Source organism: Eutrigla gurnardus (assembly GCF_963514095.1).
Source record: "Eutrigla gurnardus genome assembly, chromosome: 22".
NCBI lineage: Eukaryota > Metazoa > Chordata > Actinopteri > Perciformes > Triglidae > Eutrigla > Eutrigla gurnardus.
In genome coordinates this window covers 17,849,086-17,863,738 of record NC_139933.1, presented here as the reverse complement: position 1 = coordinate 17,863,738, position 14,653 = coordinate 17,849,086, and the positions used below count along the sequence as shown (strand labels likewise).

At 43.2% G+C, this 14,653-nt stretch overlaps 1 protein-coding gene across 1 annotated transcript; it reads right to left on the bottom strand.

Annotated features, from left to right (window-relative positions):
- Positions 1 to 8,806: 8,806 nt before the first annotated feature.
- Positions 8,807 to 14,382, bottom strand: LOC311032906 (inactive all-trans-retinol 13,14-reductase; the record flags this gene model as incomplete). The annotated part of the gene is made up of 11 exons (XM_084039984.1): positions 8,807 to 9,151; positions 9,404 to 9,563; positions 9,720 to 9,886; positions 10,066 to 10,175; positions 10,600 to 10,738; positions 10,833 to 10,952; positions 11,035 to 11,232; positions 11,976 to 12,171; positions 12,253 to 12,494; positions 12,660 to 12,842; positions 14,226 to 14,382. 11 exons carry the CDS (start codon positions 14,380 to 14,382, stop codon positions 8,982 to 8,984), a joined length of 1,842 nt encoding a protein of 613 aa, XP_083896110.1. The 3' UTR covers positions 8,807 to 8,981.
- Positions 14,383 to 14,653: the final 271 nt, after the last annotated feature.

Below are 14,653 nucleotides of genomic sequence, written 5' to 3'. Positions count from 1 at the left end.
AATAGTGAGATGATAGTTTGGGTTATAGGGGCTAAACATCTCCAAAGATCACAGCTAAATAGACAAATATGTGAAATAAAAGCAGCATCTACGTGCCGGGATGGCTGGTATGTGCCTCCAGTAGCCCTTTTGTTAAACCTGACATTCTATGTCATTGTGTGAGCTTTCCAAATTTTCTTTTTTTAACTTTCTGTCCACGTTTGCAAGCAAAAGTGTAAAAAAAAAAAAAAGGAAAGAAAGAAGAAGAGGAGGTGCTCTTCTTTGCCTAACATGAAGTATCAACTTTTCATTTCCCAGGCCTGCCACATCAACAAAGGGAGGATACTTGGCCGCGATGCAAAGAGGAGGAACAAAAAACAGCGTCGAGACAAAAAAAAAACCTAAGAATCGACCACAGAGAGGGGGAGAGGAGGGAGGAGCTGCTCATTCTGACAAAAAGTTCAGTTTGTATGATGATGCTGGATGAATGTGCACTTAGAGAATCCTCGGCCCCCATGAACCTACAGTTTCTCTTACTTAATGCTGCTAACGTGCTCTCTGCATGGAGAATGTGTGTTCTCTTCACAGAAACTCTCCATCCTGAAGTAACAGCTGAACAAAAGGGAATCATCTCCGCAGTGCAACAAAATATCTGAGTTAATTCAAAACAGATGGACTCCGTTAGAGCAAATGTGTCTCGTTCAGGAAAGAATGTGAGGTTCCCTTCAGAGGAATATAATCTGCAGATTACAAACAAATATTAATGAAGCAAGCATCTTCATACAGTATGCCTTTGGATGTTAGGGTAAAGGCGGGTATGTTGTCATTGGGGGTATCAAGTGGGCACCTCCCAGTTTCAGAACCACTTCAGCATGTGACTACCCATTAGAGTTTCATGGTTATACTTAACCTGATAATGACAGTGACCACCCACATTTAAGACAGGTTCCACAAGCTTCCTGTCCCCCTCAAACCCCTCTGACCCTAATGACTGCACTTAAACTCCCCAGTCACCTGGGTGTCAGCAGCCAAATATGCTGTCACGAATGAGATTTTCTTGAAAAAATCTATATTTTGAACACAACAATCAAATTATTATAGAGGAAAGTTCATTCTCACATAATAAAAGCTGATGATTTCCCATCTATAGATATTAAACCCCCGAGATTATGCAGGATGTAAACCTCCAGAACTGGACTCCTCTTAGGCCCACTGCCTCTTCCTCAACATGTCAAGACACTTGACAGACTGCATTCCTCCTATGAACAGTTTTTCCTGGAGCTCAGCCGCTTAACAAGACACTGTTTGCTGAATGCGGTCTGCTTTCCTTATCGTCTGCAATAGAAATAGTGATGTAGATTAATATAAGCTGTTGCCTGGCGCTGCATGCATCCCCTCTTTGGACGCTCATTTAGCAGCTCTGGGGAAAAAACACAGCCATGAAGTAGCTCAGAGTCTGAGTGTTTATGCTTCAACCGTTTCTCTTTCTTTCAGTCTGCCACATCTCCACTTCTGTTAACACGTTTTGGTGTCCTCTCTCTCTCTCTCTCTCTCTCTCTCTCTCTGTCTCTCTGTCTCTCTCTCTCTTAATTTGTGTCCTGTCTCTACCTGTCTTGCGCATTGCTGAAGTTCTTTATTTTACTTCCAACCAGATTCAAGCCCCCCTCCCCTTCCCTTTGCTTCCCCTTAAAAAAACAAGTGGGAGGGAGAGAAGCACCCAGTTAAAAGAGTAGCCACCTTGGGGCGTCCTGCCTGGGAGTTCACGAGGTAGAAGTGCAGGCTGAGTGACAGACTCCACCCTCTCTTGCCCACTAAAACCCAACCCCGTCCCGCCCAGCGTCGCCCTGCCTTTGTCATCCAAAGGAGACAAATACGGCATCATGAAATCATTTAGTCTTTGGACTGTCAAATTGATTTGCTGGAGGTTGTTCAAGCAAGTTCCTCTCCGGAGATTCTCCTCCCAAACAGGATTTTCTTCTTTTTTTTATTGATCCAAAGTTTCCAAACTCTCCTCATTTCCATGTCCAAATGTTACCTAAAACACAGGTAACATTCTTTGAGTGCTTTTACTTTGTGAGCCAAAGCAGAAAAAGAAACGGTTTGATAAATGAGGGAAAGGGAAACATCTTTTTGTTCCCTCCTCATGCATGAGTTCAGTTCTGACAACATCTGGAGTCAGTTAAAGCGGTGCTGCATGACGCTCTGCTCTGCTGCTTCAGCTTCGGAAACAAAACCTGAAAGAGGAAAAATGAGTCCCTAAGCAGTCGGTCCTCAGGATTTAAGTTTTTTCTGGGGGGTTAGAAAACAGTCTGTCTATGATGTCATATATGTACAATTTGCTTATGGGAATAATCTGCCATTCTGATCACATCCATTTGGCCATTTCAGTTTTTTTTTTACCAACCACACACAAAACGTAATGCAATAACCTTATGAAAACAGGATATTTATTTTTTTATTCAATTTTTTTTCTGTTTGGATTCACCCAAAGATCTGGAATACTTGAGACAAAGTAATCCCTAACTTCAGGTCCACTTGTGCAAAGAGAAGCCTCGTTCCTTGTTTTGTGTGTGTGTGTGTGTGTGTGTGTGTGTGTGTGTGTGTGTGTGTGAGAGAGAGAGAGAGAGAGAGAGAGAGAGAGAGAGAGAGAGAGAGAGAGAGAGAGAGAGAGAGAAGTGATTCCTACGATCTTGGTTGCTTCAGGGCAGTACAAGCCATAACAAGTCAGGTATACCTCATTTATATTACCTGCAGCTACGTATACATCCACAGACACACACAGACACACACACACACACACACACACACACACACCTCCTCCAGCTGTCTCTGTAACATGAGCGCTTAACACTTCTCAGAGTTTTAATAAATGAATACATCAAAATGATTGTTTTTTTACACTGTTTGTAGCTGAAGAGTAAAGCACTGTATTTCATAAGTATCCGCAATATCGATTATTTGGATTTAATCCAATCGTGAACCAGGAAGTAGGCCTATAAAGAGCGACAAGCAGAGTAGGGGGGCCTGTGTGGATTGTCGGGTAAAAAAACAGACTTTTAGAAGGCGGCAACCTCCGTTTTTGAGAAGTGAAGCTAAGAAGAGTCTTAAGCTTGCATTCTCTCTACTGGCCATCAGGGGGTGACTCCTCTAGTTGCAAAAATAAAATGATTGCATGGAAGGCGCTGAGAAAATCACCCTACTTCTCACTTGATTCATTATTTTAGTAAACTTAAGAAACCCAAATGATGGTCCCATTCAGAGTAATCTAACCAGCTTGTGATTGACAGGTCACGACCTCAGCATCACTCCCACAGACGAATGCCCAACGGGTGACATCACGATGACTACGTCCACTTCTTATATACAGTCTATTTTACCCAGAAGACCTCTGAAACCAGAAATCAATTCTCTTATTTGTCACGTCACTTCCATGCTGAAGTAACGCCATGAGTTATTATTTACCAAACCACAGTCTTTCTACCCAAGACGTGTTGTTGCCTAAACCTAACCAAGTTGTTTCCTGTGTAGACAGAACTTTATTTTGAAAAGACTGTAACAGGCAGAAGTGACACGTGTTGCTGGACTTTCACAGGACAGAAATTGAGGAAAATGATATGTATGTATTAATAGATTTATGATCTTCACATATGATTCTACAAAAAAAACTTTTCATTTGTGACCCTAACCCATTCAATATGCCTTCAGGCAGTAAAGTCTGTACAAACAGTGTCAAAAAAGCTGAGAAATTAGAAAATGTTGCATATTATTGGCATGAACGACAAACAAAAAGACTTGGATCTGCAGCTTTGTAGGAAAAGATCAGGAGGCATAATGGTGATGTCTTTGTCTGTGATGCAGCATTCTTACTGAGTCTTTAATCACACTCAGTCTAAATCTGAGTCCAGAGGAGGAGGATAAATCACCAGCCAGAGCATCTTGTCAGTAACAAAAACCTCAGTCTTTCCTCATTCTTTATCTCACATTATCTCTGTAGTGAAGTGGGACAGAACAAAAATATATATACAGCTTAAAAGGGTGTCTTATCAGCTTAAATGTGTACACAATAGTCCCTGATACTTTCCATGTGGAACACTTTAGATGCAGTCGAAAACCGAGAGGTCATCCTGCCAACATGACCTCGTGCAGAAGGAAAAACATGTCGGTACGACCCCTCTGGGATCTTCACGCTGTGAGGCCTGAGCTAAAAGAAAACAGCCTTTCCCAAAGGAAGAGCAAAGCCTTCACCTACACAGGAGATCGGCACTGAGGAATTAGTGTCAGTCAGCTGGAGACTGGATCTGAGACACAACAGATGACATCCCAAACCATTCTGGGTTTTTTTGTCTGTTACTGGTAGAGTTGATCACACCAGTGATGGCAAACCCATTTTGACATTAAAGGGCATTAGAAGGAATGGAGCACGTCACCTTCTGGCAGGATGTTTCTCATGTCTGTGTCAAGCAGAAAAGTAAACGCTTGGTCTGTAAAGATCAACACCTCAGTATGTCTCGGCAAACTGTGAAACACTTTGCAAAAGTGTGTGGTAAATGTAGGAACAAGTCAAGAAAAGTTCTTTTGAATTTGCATTTTTGTTGTTGTTGCACAGCTCTGCTTTTTAATATTATTTTCTGATCCTAAAACCAAATGATTTTAGTTGCATCTTTGCTAAGAAAGTCTGTCCTACACAGCACTTAATCCCTATCCTTAGAGCCTCGACTCGGTTAAGGAAGAACGCCACATAAACCCTTCAGTCTGTATCTAAACCATGTGTGGGGGAGTCGTCTCCTTATGAGGACTGGCTGGGATCACGCCCACAAAAGAGCCCCCTCTAGTGCACGCCGTCTCCAGCCATGTAAACACACAGCGGATAGAGCTGCGATGACGAATGCGGATGCATGGGAGCTGCTGAGGGGTGAAACGTGAGACGCCGGATCAACGCCTGAAGCATCTGCTGGAAGGAGGAGCTGCAGTCAAATAGTGCAATGGGTGTGAAATAGCAAAGAGATGAACTCTCTGATTTAAACACGGGATCATTCCTTAGTAGTTTATGTGTCTTCCTCTTCAGTTGTCGACACATCCCATGTGATTGTTCATGCAGCACTCACACATCTAACTACCCTCTAGCATTGTCAGTGCTGGCTTAAAGTCCCGTCCTCTGTGCAGCTCGGAAACACTGGGATCACATAATAACAGTGATGCAGCTTTGTGGTTGAGCAGGTGGTGATTACTTTTGTTTTCTCTATAACAACGTCTCCCGCCCTGGAAGCGCTGAAGTTGAAGTGGGGGCTTCATGCCATTGTTGGGGGTCTGTACAGATGACCTGGATGTCAAAGGTCAGCTGAGGAGGCGGAGTGTGCTTTCTGTATAACTGTACTTTACAGTGGAGCCGGACCTTGATTGCAGAAGCAGGCAGAGCGAATACTTACCATGACTCACAAGAGATGGCGCTCCGTGGTTCTCCTTTCTCCGGGCCTCCCTATTCCTGCTTTTTTGCTCCCTCCCTCTCACTCTCTCTCTCTCATCCAAACGCCAACATGCAACATAATTTACAATCAAATGTGCAGAGCAGCCTCACAGGAAATATGACACAGTCGAGGCCTGCCAGGATGCATTCCTTAATTCAGTCGGTGTGCTGAGTGGAAGAAGTGGTGATCAAGTGAGGGAGTTAATTGAGTCCAAGGGGGCAGGGTGATTGATGCAAATAGTAGCTCAGATCACCAGCCTTCTCTGGCTTCAGGGTTTGGCAAAAAAGCTAAGCTAACTAGCATGTGGGTGATTTCACCATTTGGAAATTTGGGAGCGTTGAAATTAAGGCTGCAATTGCTCTCATTGTTGATCAGTCTGCTGATTATTCTCTTCGTATTTAAGCAGCTACAAGGAGTATTTTTGCATGAAAATGGGGCCACTCATAGCCGTATAACCAAGTTTCAGGTCTGATCAGTTCTGGCAGGTTTAAACTTAAAGTTTATAAAATAAAATAAAATAACTTGATATTAAAGATATGGGTTTGTTTAGTGAATCCTTGCATGTTGAAATGTTTGTGTCTGTGTGCTCTTTTCTGTACAAAGATCATGACTGGAATTTAGAGTAGAGACTGCAGGACGAACCTAAACTTTATGCACAACGTAAGCGTGCAGACATGTGGAACCAATGATTATCTAAAGAGGTTTCAGGCAGAAAGGGAGATTTGGGGAAGATGCCATTTTTTCTTGGATTTTCCATTCAGCCGAGTCTTGTGTTCAGAGCAGGAAAACAACTTCAGTTTAATTTGGTTTCATCCACAGAAACACAAAGAGAAATCTATTTCTTCCTCATCTTTCCAGTGAAAATACATTTGGCCTCAAACCCCCAAGTTTTCATCTATCAAGGGCATCACACCCCACTAAAAGGTTGTACTTGAGGAAGGATCACCCTTTAACAACGGTGACTGGCATTGCCTTTTATCACCTGCTCACGCCTTTCAGCCCCAGTCTGATCCAAGGTGTTGTCTTCAGACTGGGTCTTCCTCTCAACTTGGTCGTCTGAAAGTTTCTTCAGATTGGTAGCAGCTGTGGTTGCTGGCTGGGTCGGAGCTGTGGGAGGCTGCGGCGGGCCAGCGGGGGAGGAGCTCCAACATCTGGAAAAAGAAGGAAAGCTGGCTGAAACACAGAGGCGAGAGCCTAGCAACACAAATCTCCTTCCCGAGCCAATCGTGTCGCCGCGGTGCCTGCCAATTCACACTTTTTGCTTTGTGTAAATAATACGTTTTCAGGTGTGAGCTGACTACCCCTAAAAATATTGATTTCATTTAAAAAAGCGTACATCTGCTGGATTAGAGAGTGTCGGGAAGAGAGCAGTAGAGACAGTGGAAAGAGTGGACTGCTGTTTTTGAGATCCGACCCTCTGGGCCTCTCTCGATGTGAGAGCGTGTCTAAACATGTGGGAGCCGCCTGCAAGAGGGGGAAAGAGGAAGGGGGTTGAGCTGGTCAAGAAAAACTTAAATTCCTCCTCCTCCTCCCTCAGATCTGCCCATTCTATCAAGTTAAATACCAAATACATACTCTCTGCAATTACCTAAAAAAAAACTTTTGTCACTGCAAAGTTGAAGATATTTTTTCAACAGTCTGCAAACCACACCGATGAGGACATTTTTCAGTCAATTGTTTCAGTCAGGAAGTTTTGTAGAAGAGGCTAACTGAATTCTAAATCAATTCCTAAAACTGGCACTACAGCCTAAATCATGGGATCAGCTGAGTCATGATGATCCATCCTCTGGGGAGCTTGAATGTTTGTATTTCAAGTCATCTAATAGCTGTTGCCATATTTCAGTCTGGATGAAAGCTAGCACACAGCCAGCATGGCCGTAGAGCTGCATGGCTGAAAGAAAAAGGGTGGGTTGGCTTTCTTACGAGCTCCAAAGGCAGGTGGGTTTGTTTACAGCTCTGAGTCAGAGAGCCGAGCACAGGACAGTAAGAGTAGATGTATTTCTGGTGGAGCGCTGCACTTCATCATGCCACACTAATTATACGGTATAGCCTACTGAACGTGCAGCCAGACAAAGTCAATATAATTAGCTCCTCTCCCTACCATTTTGTCCCGACTTCCTTGAACTCGCCTTTTTTATTTTTTTATTCACAAGTATTGAAGGGAAAAAGGGCAGCCTGCACATCAGAGCTCTCTAGCAGCGGGAGAGCTTTCCCCGGGTGTCGCTCTGCAGAGGGATGGAGGTTAACAGAGCGAGAGAGAGCGAGCGAGCGAGAGAGGTAAAGGACTGGACAGAAGGGGCATTCTTCTCCTCGGATCCCCCCGGTCGTCTCCTACAGACCACAGTTTGTCAGCCAATATGCCCACCGTTTACTGAGGAAATGTTCACTTAGTGCAGGAAGTCTGAGGTTTCTCCCGTATGTTTGATTCCAGCAGTTACCCAAACAACACAGGGGTTATAAGTCAGGTCAGAAAAACATCGGTGGGAACTCAGAAACTCAGTGGGGACTTAAAGTCTCAGTTCACCAATAAGTGCTGGATATATATAAATAATCAGCACAAATCATTACCAATCATACCTGGTGCTCCTGATTATGCTAGACAGCTTAAAGATTTGATATTGGTTTAATCCCATCTACACATTTAGGCCTCTCAGCTGATTATATTTTCATATTGATGTCCTCTTTCATTTTAAATTGCTTTTATCACCTCGAAGAAGAAGAAGAAGAAGAAGAAGAAGAAGAAGAAGAAGAAGAAGAAGAAGAAGAAGAAGAAGAAGAAGAAGAGTTTGGTATAAATGAACAATCTTCTAGAATTTTTCAATAACACGTGTTGATATCTATATAACTTTGTATTGTCAGTGTAATGTTTTGAGCATTCAGATGGACAAAGTGTGATTTTTATTTTTTATTTGGTTTAAGTTAAGTTTAAGTTTATTGAACACATTTTGTTGCAATGTGAAAACAAACCAAGCCATGACAGTAAATAGAAATAGAAGAAACTCACTGTACAAACATATCACAAAAACAGGAATTATTGCAGATAAACTACTGATTAAACATTTTTTGATATGTCTTAGCTTTACATCGAAGTGAGATAACACAAGGTGAAGTAAAATAGTTCCCCCAAAACAGCCGACGTGAAGATTGCAATATACTTAAAAAACAAAAAGAGCAATTTCATTTTACATACTATTAAATAATAAAATAAAATATATATTTTCCCTCATGATCTTTATGTGCAATCAATCATAATAATAAAACTGCAGGCTTACAAGACTTTTACAATTTTAAAGATGCCAGAATAAATAGTAAACACACCATTTGCTATAACATGATGCTGCAGGGTATTACATAGCAAATATGGTCCTTTAGGTGCAGTTTTTTCAAGTCAAGATATTGTGTGTTATGAGCTTTTAAATAACTGGTTAACTTCAGGCAAACAGGTGAAAAGAAGTTGTTATTTCACTGCAATAAGAGTTCTTTTCAACTGGTTTGTGCAGTTTTGTTATTGTCCTGCAGGGGAAGTAGAGAGCGCCCTCACTGCAGTTTCTTTTCGGCCAGCTGGGCCAACTCTCTGGCTTTCCTCCTCTTCAACTTCTTCTTGAGGAAGAGCAAGTCGATGTAGACGATGTGCTCCAGCACGGTGGAGGCGCAGAGCAGGCCACCGTGCAGAGCGCCGGCTATCCCGCAGCTGAACACGTCTTGACCTGGACCAGACAGAGAAACACCCTGCTGGATCAGACCATCCCGTCTTCCAGTTCAATCGTCTGTCTTCCCCCTTTCTAGATAAAGCTCTTCACAAGCTTTAGTTCCTCCTGCTTTGTGACTTTCTTACAATCAGCTTTGTGTTTAATGAGTATTGGTAATGCTTCCCCCCACTGAAGTGAATCAATCTGAGGTTGAGACACTTTTCCACTCAATCACAAAACACAAAGAATTGACTTTGTAACGTTTCCTACCTGAGATGTAGAGGTTCTTGACGGGGGTGTTGCACCTGTTCCTCGCCACAGTCTTGGCCTGGAAGCGGGCCAGGTTGTGCTCGGCGGAGTACATGGCTCCACGCTGGGCACCCAGGTAGTGCATGTTGGTCAGCGGGGTCGCCACGTCCTGGAAGACCAACTGGAAAAAACACAAATATCACAGTGCAGTCATCTCATGTGACATGAAAGCAGTAACTCTGCTTTCAGAGCTATAAATTGGTATTTTTTGTGTTTTAGGTACATGCAATACATCCCCAGACTTAATTAATGTGTGCATGTGACAGACCGGTCCTACCTTGTCTTTGATTTTAGGGAACAAAGTGCAGGCCCAGTCGAAGAGGTTGTTGGCGAATCTCATTTTGTAGTTGTAGTATTCGTCACCCCTTTTGCGCACCGTTGTGTCCGACCATTCCTCGAACCATTCGTACTTCACCATTGTCAGAATTGTCATGCAAGACTTCCCTGTGAACGTGCAACATGCAATATTTTGTATGAGATCATCTAATGCATGGAGCTAAGATGATGTACTCATAGCAGTACATCTTTACAAAAATGTCTTCCCTCTTTCATTCAAGCTAATCCATTCTTGTGGACAAAGTGTCCTGTTATTAGTGTAGTGGGTGCCTTTGGTTTTGTTTTACCAGGGTGTCTTATTTTGGATTCTGGGTCTTTGGCGGATGGCATTGTGATGAACATCATGGGGATATTATCCGGTGCTTCCTCTTTGCTGAGTGCAAAGAAGTCCTCCATCCTTAAAAATGAAAACAAAAAAGATGAAAATGTAAAATTCTGACCTTTAAGTCAGATTTGGTCTGGGCTGCTTTTATCAACCAGAACATATTTCATGAGTAAGGTATTGAAATCTTAGAGCTGAGACCTGACTCCATCTAGAGGACAAAAAAAGAAGGAACTCTAACTTGGTGATTAAATAAGCCACATCAAATATTATACACTATGTTTAATATACAGCAGCTACACAGTGTTGTATTATATATATATATATATATATATATATATATATATATATATATTATACAGTATGATAAATGTGTTACAGGGAGCAGACCTAGTTTTGCCTCTGTGAATGCATTGCATTCGTACTTCTTATACGATAGCGCCCCCTTGTGTGAACTAAACATTACTGTCCGTTGGGTTTCGGGGCTCTGCATACTTACGACTTGTCCATGTCATTGTTTTTGAACAGCCAGAAGTTGGTGGACTTGAGATCCAACTCCTCTTCAGTTCCATCAAAGCCGGAGAAGACCAAGAAGGATCCTCGGCCATGTTTCATCATGTTCAGCCTTTCCTGAACATCTGCAACGTGGTAATATTTTCATTTTCACAATGAAAGTATTAATGTCATTTAATTTACTACTCCATTTGGGGAAGAAGGGATCCTGTCGCTCACCTGTCTGGAGTGTAATCTCGGGGGGAAGAAGCTTCTGGAAAGTGGTGAAGACGCCACAGTTGGAGACAACCACGGGTGCATGAACCTCCACCTCCTCCTGACCTTTCCTGACCTTCACCCCTGTCACATGGCAGAAACAGTCAGTCAGCTACCCCGTTTAACAGCTGAAGAATTCAGAACAGAGCTGGAGTCCTTTCCTCACCGTAAGCTGCTCCCTGGTCGTTGACCAGGATGCGGGAGACGGGAGCTCTGACCAGGCAGTTCCCTCCGTGCTTCTGAATGGTGCGGATGATGTGGAAGGCGATCTCGCTGGCGCCGCCTTTAGGGTAGTAGGCCCCTCGTTTGTAGTGATGGATCAGGAGGGCGTTGATCAGGATGCTGGAGTCCTTTGGAGGGACACCTAAATATATACACAGAGCAAAGGATGATTTCCGACTTTCATGATCAAATCCACAGCTCTTTATTGATGTCACTGATGAAATGAGTGTAAACAACATTTAGGGTGTTTTTGAGGCTCATTTTGCACTAGATTTGGATGATTTGGATTGAAACTCACTGAGATTAAGGTGATGTTTTCAGGCGTTAACACCTACATTGGGAACCTGGAGGACCTTTATTTCTTCCTGTACATATAGTCACCTTATCTCTAAGAAAGTGATCCTAGAAGAGTGTTTTTATTAAGGGTGGCATGTTTGTTACCCGCCAAGACCTGATTGAAGGCAAAAATATCCCCAAAAAACATGAGCAAGAACTGAAGATGGCTGCAGTTCAGGCCTGGTAGTGCCTGTTTGTGTTTCTTTAAACTAATCCCAATCACCCTGCACAACGCTAAACACAGGATGTAAAACACTCGATAGGAGTACTTATTTAGGGACTTGGCGGCTCGTTTTCACTCCCCTATAGTGGAAGTCCGTTAGTGACGCTGCACTCTTTGCTGGTAGAAGACATGTGCGTGCAAATACACTCAAATTAACTAGGAGTTATTGTTCATTCATAGTGAGAACAACTTGTTGACTCGGGTGCAGAAAAGCACTTGGCATCCTAGAATGATGTGATCCAGTACATTGGATCCAGTTCCTGCTGTCTGTCCTGATACAAGCAGAAGTGCCACTGTCTTGCTTTTGGACTTTTTTGAGAACCCACCATAGAAGAGATAAGAGAAGATGACGTGGAGGTCCTTGTTGCTGGTCAGCGTGTTCACCAAGTCTGTTGCACATGTGCCAGTGAGGCGGAAGACCGGGCTGAGCAGGTTTCCGATGCCCGACTTCAGCAGGAATAGGGACACCCACTGGGGGATCAGCTTCAAGGTGGCCAGGTAGTGAGTCTTCTTCGCTGAGATCTGTTAGAACATTCGTAGTTTTGTTGTTGTGTTTCGGGACAGATGACACACTGAAACATAAGCCCAGCAGCTCATAGATACCTTCATGATTTTGAAGAACGTCTCGATGGCTTCCGTGTCGTCGGGGAACTGCTTCATCAGGTGGGCTTTCATCTCGGTTTTGCCGGAGAAGATGGTGTACTCTCGTTTGTGGTCGCCCAGGCCGATCTGGATGGTGTCAAAGTGTTGCTTCAGCTCCTGGAACTCCAGCTGGCCCTCGGTGATCTGGTCAAAGGCGATGCGCAGCAGACTGTTCTCGTGGACCTGACCGATGTAGTGGAGCCCTGGAGGAGAAGGGCCGGGAAACGGGACAGTTATTATTAGGGTTTAGAGGATTTGCATACATATACACAAACAAGAATATTTCTCATTTTTATTATTATTATTATTACATCTTATGTCATGCATTCTATCATATTTTTAATCTCATGTCTTTATTTTCTTCTCACCGACATCAAACTCAAAGCCTTTCTCTACGTAGGTGTGGCAGCAGCCTCCCGCCTGGTCGTGTTGCTCCAGCACCAGGACCTTCTTCCCGGCTTTGGCCAGCGTGGCTCCGGCCGTCAGCCCCCCGATGCCGCTCCCGATGACGATGACGTCCAGGTCCTGGGGCACTTTGTCGATGTTGAAACCTGGACAGAAACGTTACAAAGCTGATGTGATAAATGCATTGTAAATGTTATCGTGCAGACGCAGTGACAGAGTCTGAAGGTCGCACTGCACACCTCTCCCGCCATAAATCCAGTTGCTGTTCTCTATCTGTGTTCTCCTCTTGGCGGTAAAACAGAAGATTAGACACAAACACAATCTCGTGGTCCATAATCTAATTAAGATAAAGCCCATAGGTGAAAAATAATTACCGTACAAAAGTCTGAGTCATAACACAGAAACCTGCTAACACGGTATCACTGAACTAATAGTATATACAGGTTCCTTGTAGAAATGTGTTGGTGACCTACTGTTTGGATCCCATGTTAAACTTTGGCACCCAAACTCACTTGTGTCTGTGTCAACAGGTGGTTTTAATGCTTTCTTTTTAAGTGAAATACATTGCACAAGTAAGTGGACAAAACAGATCATTTTACTGTTACATATAAGTTGTAATTTGGTGTTTTTATACTACATTTTGCATTTACACATGTATGTTTCTGTCAAGTCATACCTTATATTAATATCATCGTTCAATCAGTATTTATGAACATGAGGTTCTTTAAAATGAAAATAAAAACAGGGAAATGAGTCTCAAACTTGAAATGTATAAAGTGAGAGCTGATCCACACCTTTTACTAGATGACATCACAAATTTGAGTTTTACCACTCTAGTTTGGGGATTTGAGGGAGAGTTGTCAATCCATACTAATATTTCTTTGAAGTCAGCATGTATGCATTCTGTAGTTCATGTCTGTAGTTCCTCTTTAACTGGTCTAAAAACATAGGAGGAGGAGGAGGAGGAGGAGGAGGAGGAGGAGGAGGAGGAGGAGGAGGAGGAGTTGATCTCTCAGATGTTCAGTAGTCTTGTTTTTAAAAGGCAGGCTAACAGTTTCCATCTGCTTCCAGTCTTGATGTTAAACTAAGATAACTACACTGTGGCTCCTTCAACAGATGGATCTGGATCTGGATCTGGATCTGGATCTGGATCTGGATTAACTGGACTGAAAGCAGCTCCTGTTCTGCAGTTTAGGTTCAAATGTGACATAGTTCAGGTTATACAAACATATATCTGTTCCCATGTGTGCTGTCTTTCTTCTCTCCATCCATTTGAATTTCTCTGTAAACATGTTGCTTTTTTTCTTCTTGTGACCAATCTGCTAAGAAACTGTGAGGACGTGTCTCGTCCACTCACCCGTGCCCAAATTGGGGAAAAAAGAGAAAAAACAAAACAACTCCGCCTCCACCGGCTCATCTTTCCCAGAATGAGTGAATAAATTGCTTCCATAAAATGCTTCTTTATAAAAGTAAAATGAATTAATTATTCAGCGTTGCACATTGCAGATTCATTGGGATTAACTGTTTACCTTGCTTGATGACTTTGTCCCTCTTCTTCTGATCAAACTCCCGAGGTCCAGGTGGTCTCACTGACTCCAGGGAGAAGGGGCTCGGCTTCCCAAACAGGTACCAGTATGTGCCCCCTGCCCACACCAGCAGCCAGACTATGAAAACCAGGAGCCACATCATGGAGATGATCGAATGTTGCCTCTGACAGAAGGTGTTCGTGGCTGCAGTGCTCGGCGTGTTCTGAACGTCCCTTCGCCAGGCTCCTTTTATGGTGCCGAGGTCTAAAGGTCAGCAGAGGTCTGGAGCGACCTGGTGGGAATGTGACATGTCACACTGCATGTGTAATGACGAGCAATAAAGATTAAGTGGAGAAAGAACCATTTTTCTTCGGGTGGCAGCACAGATTACAAAAAACAAAGTAATAAAATAATTGCTAAAAACACACGAA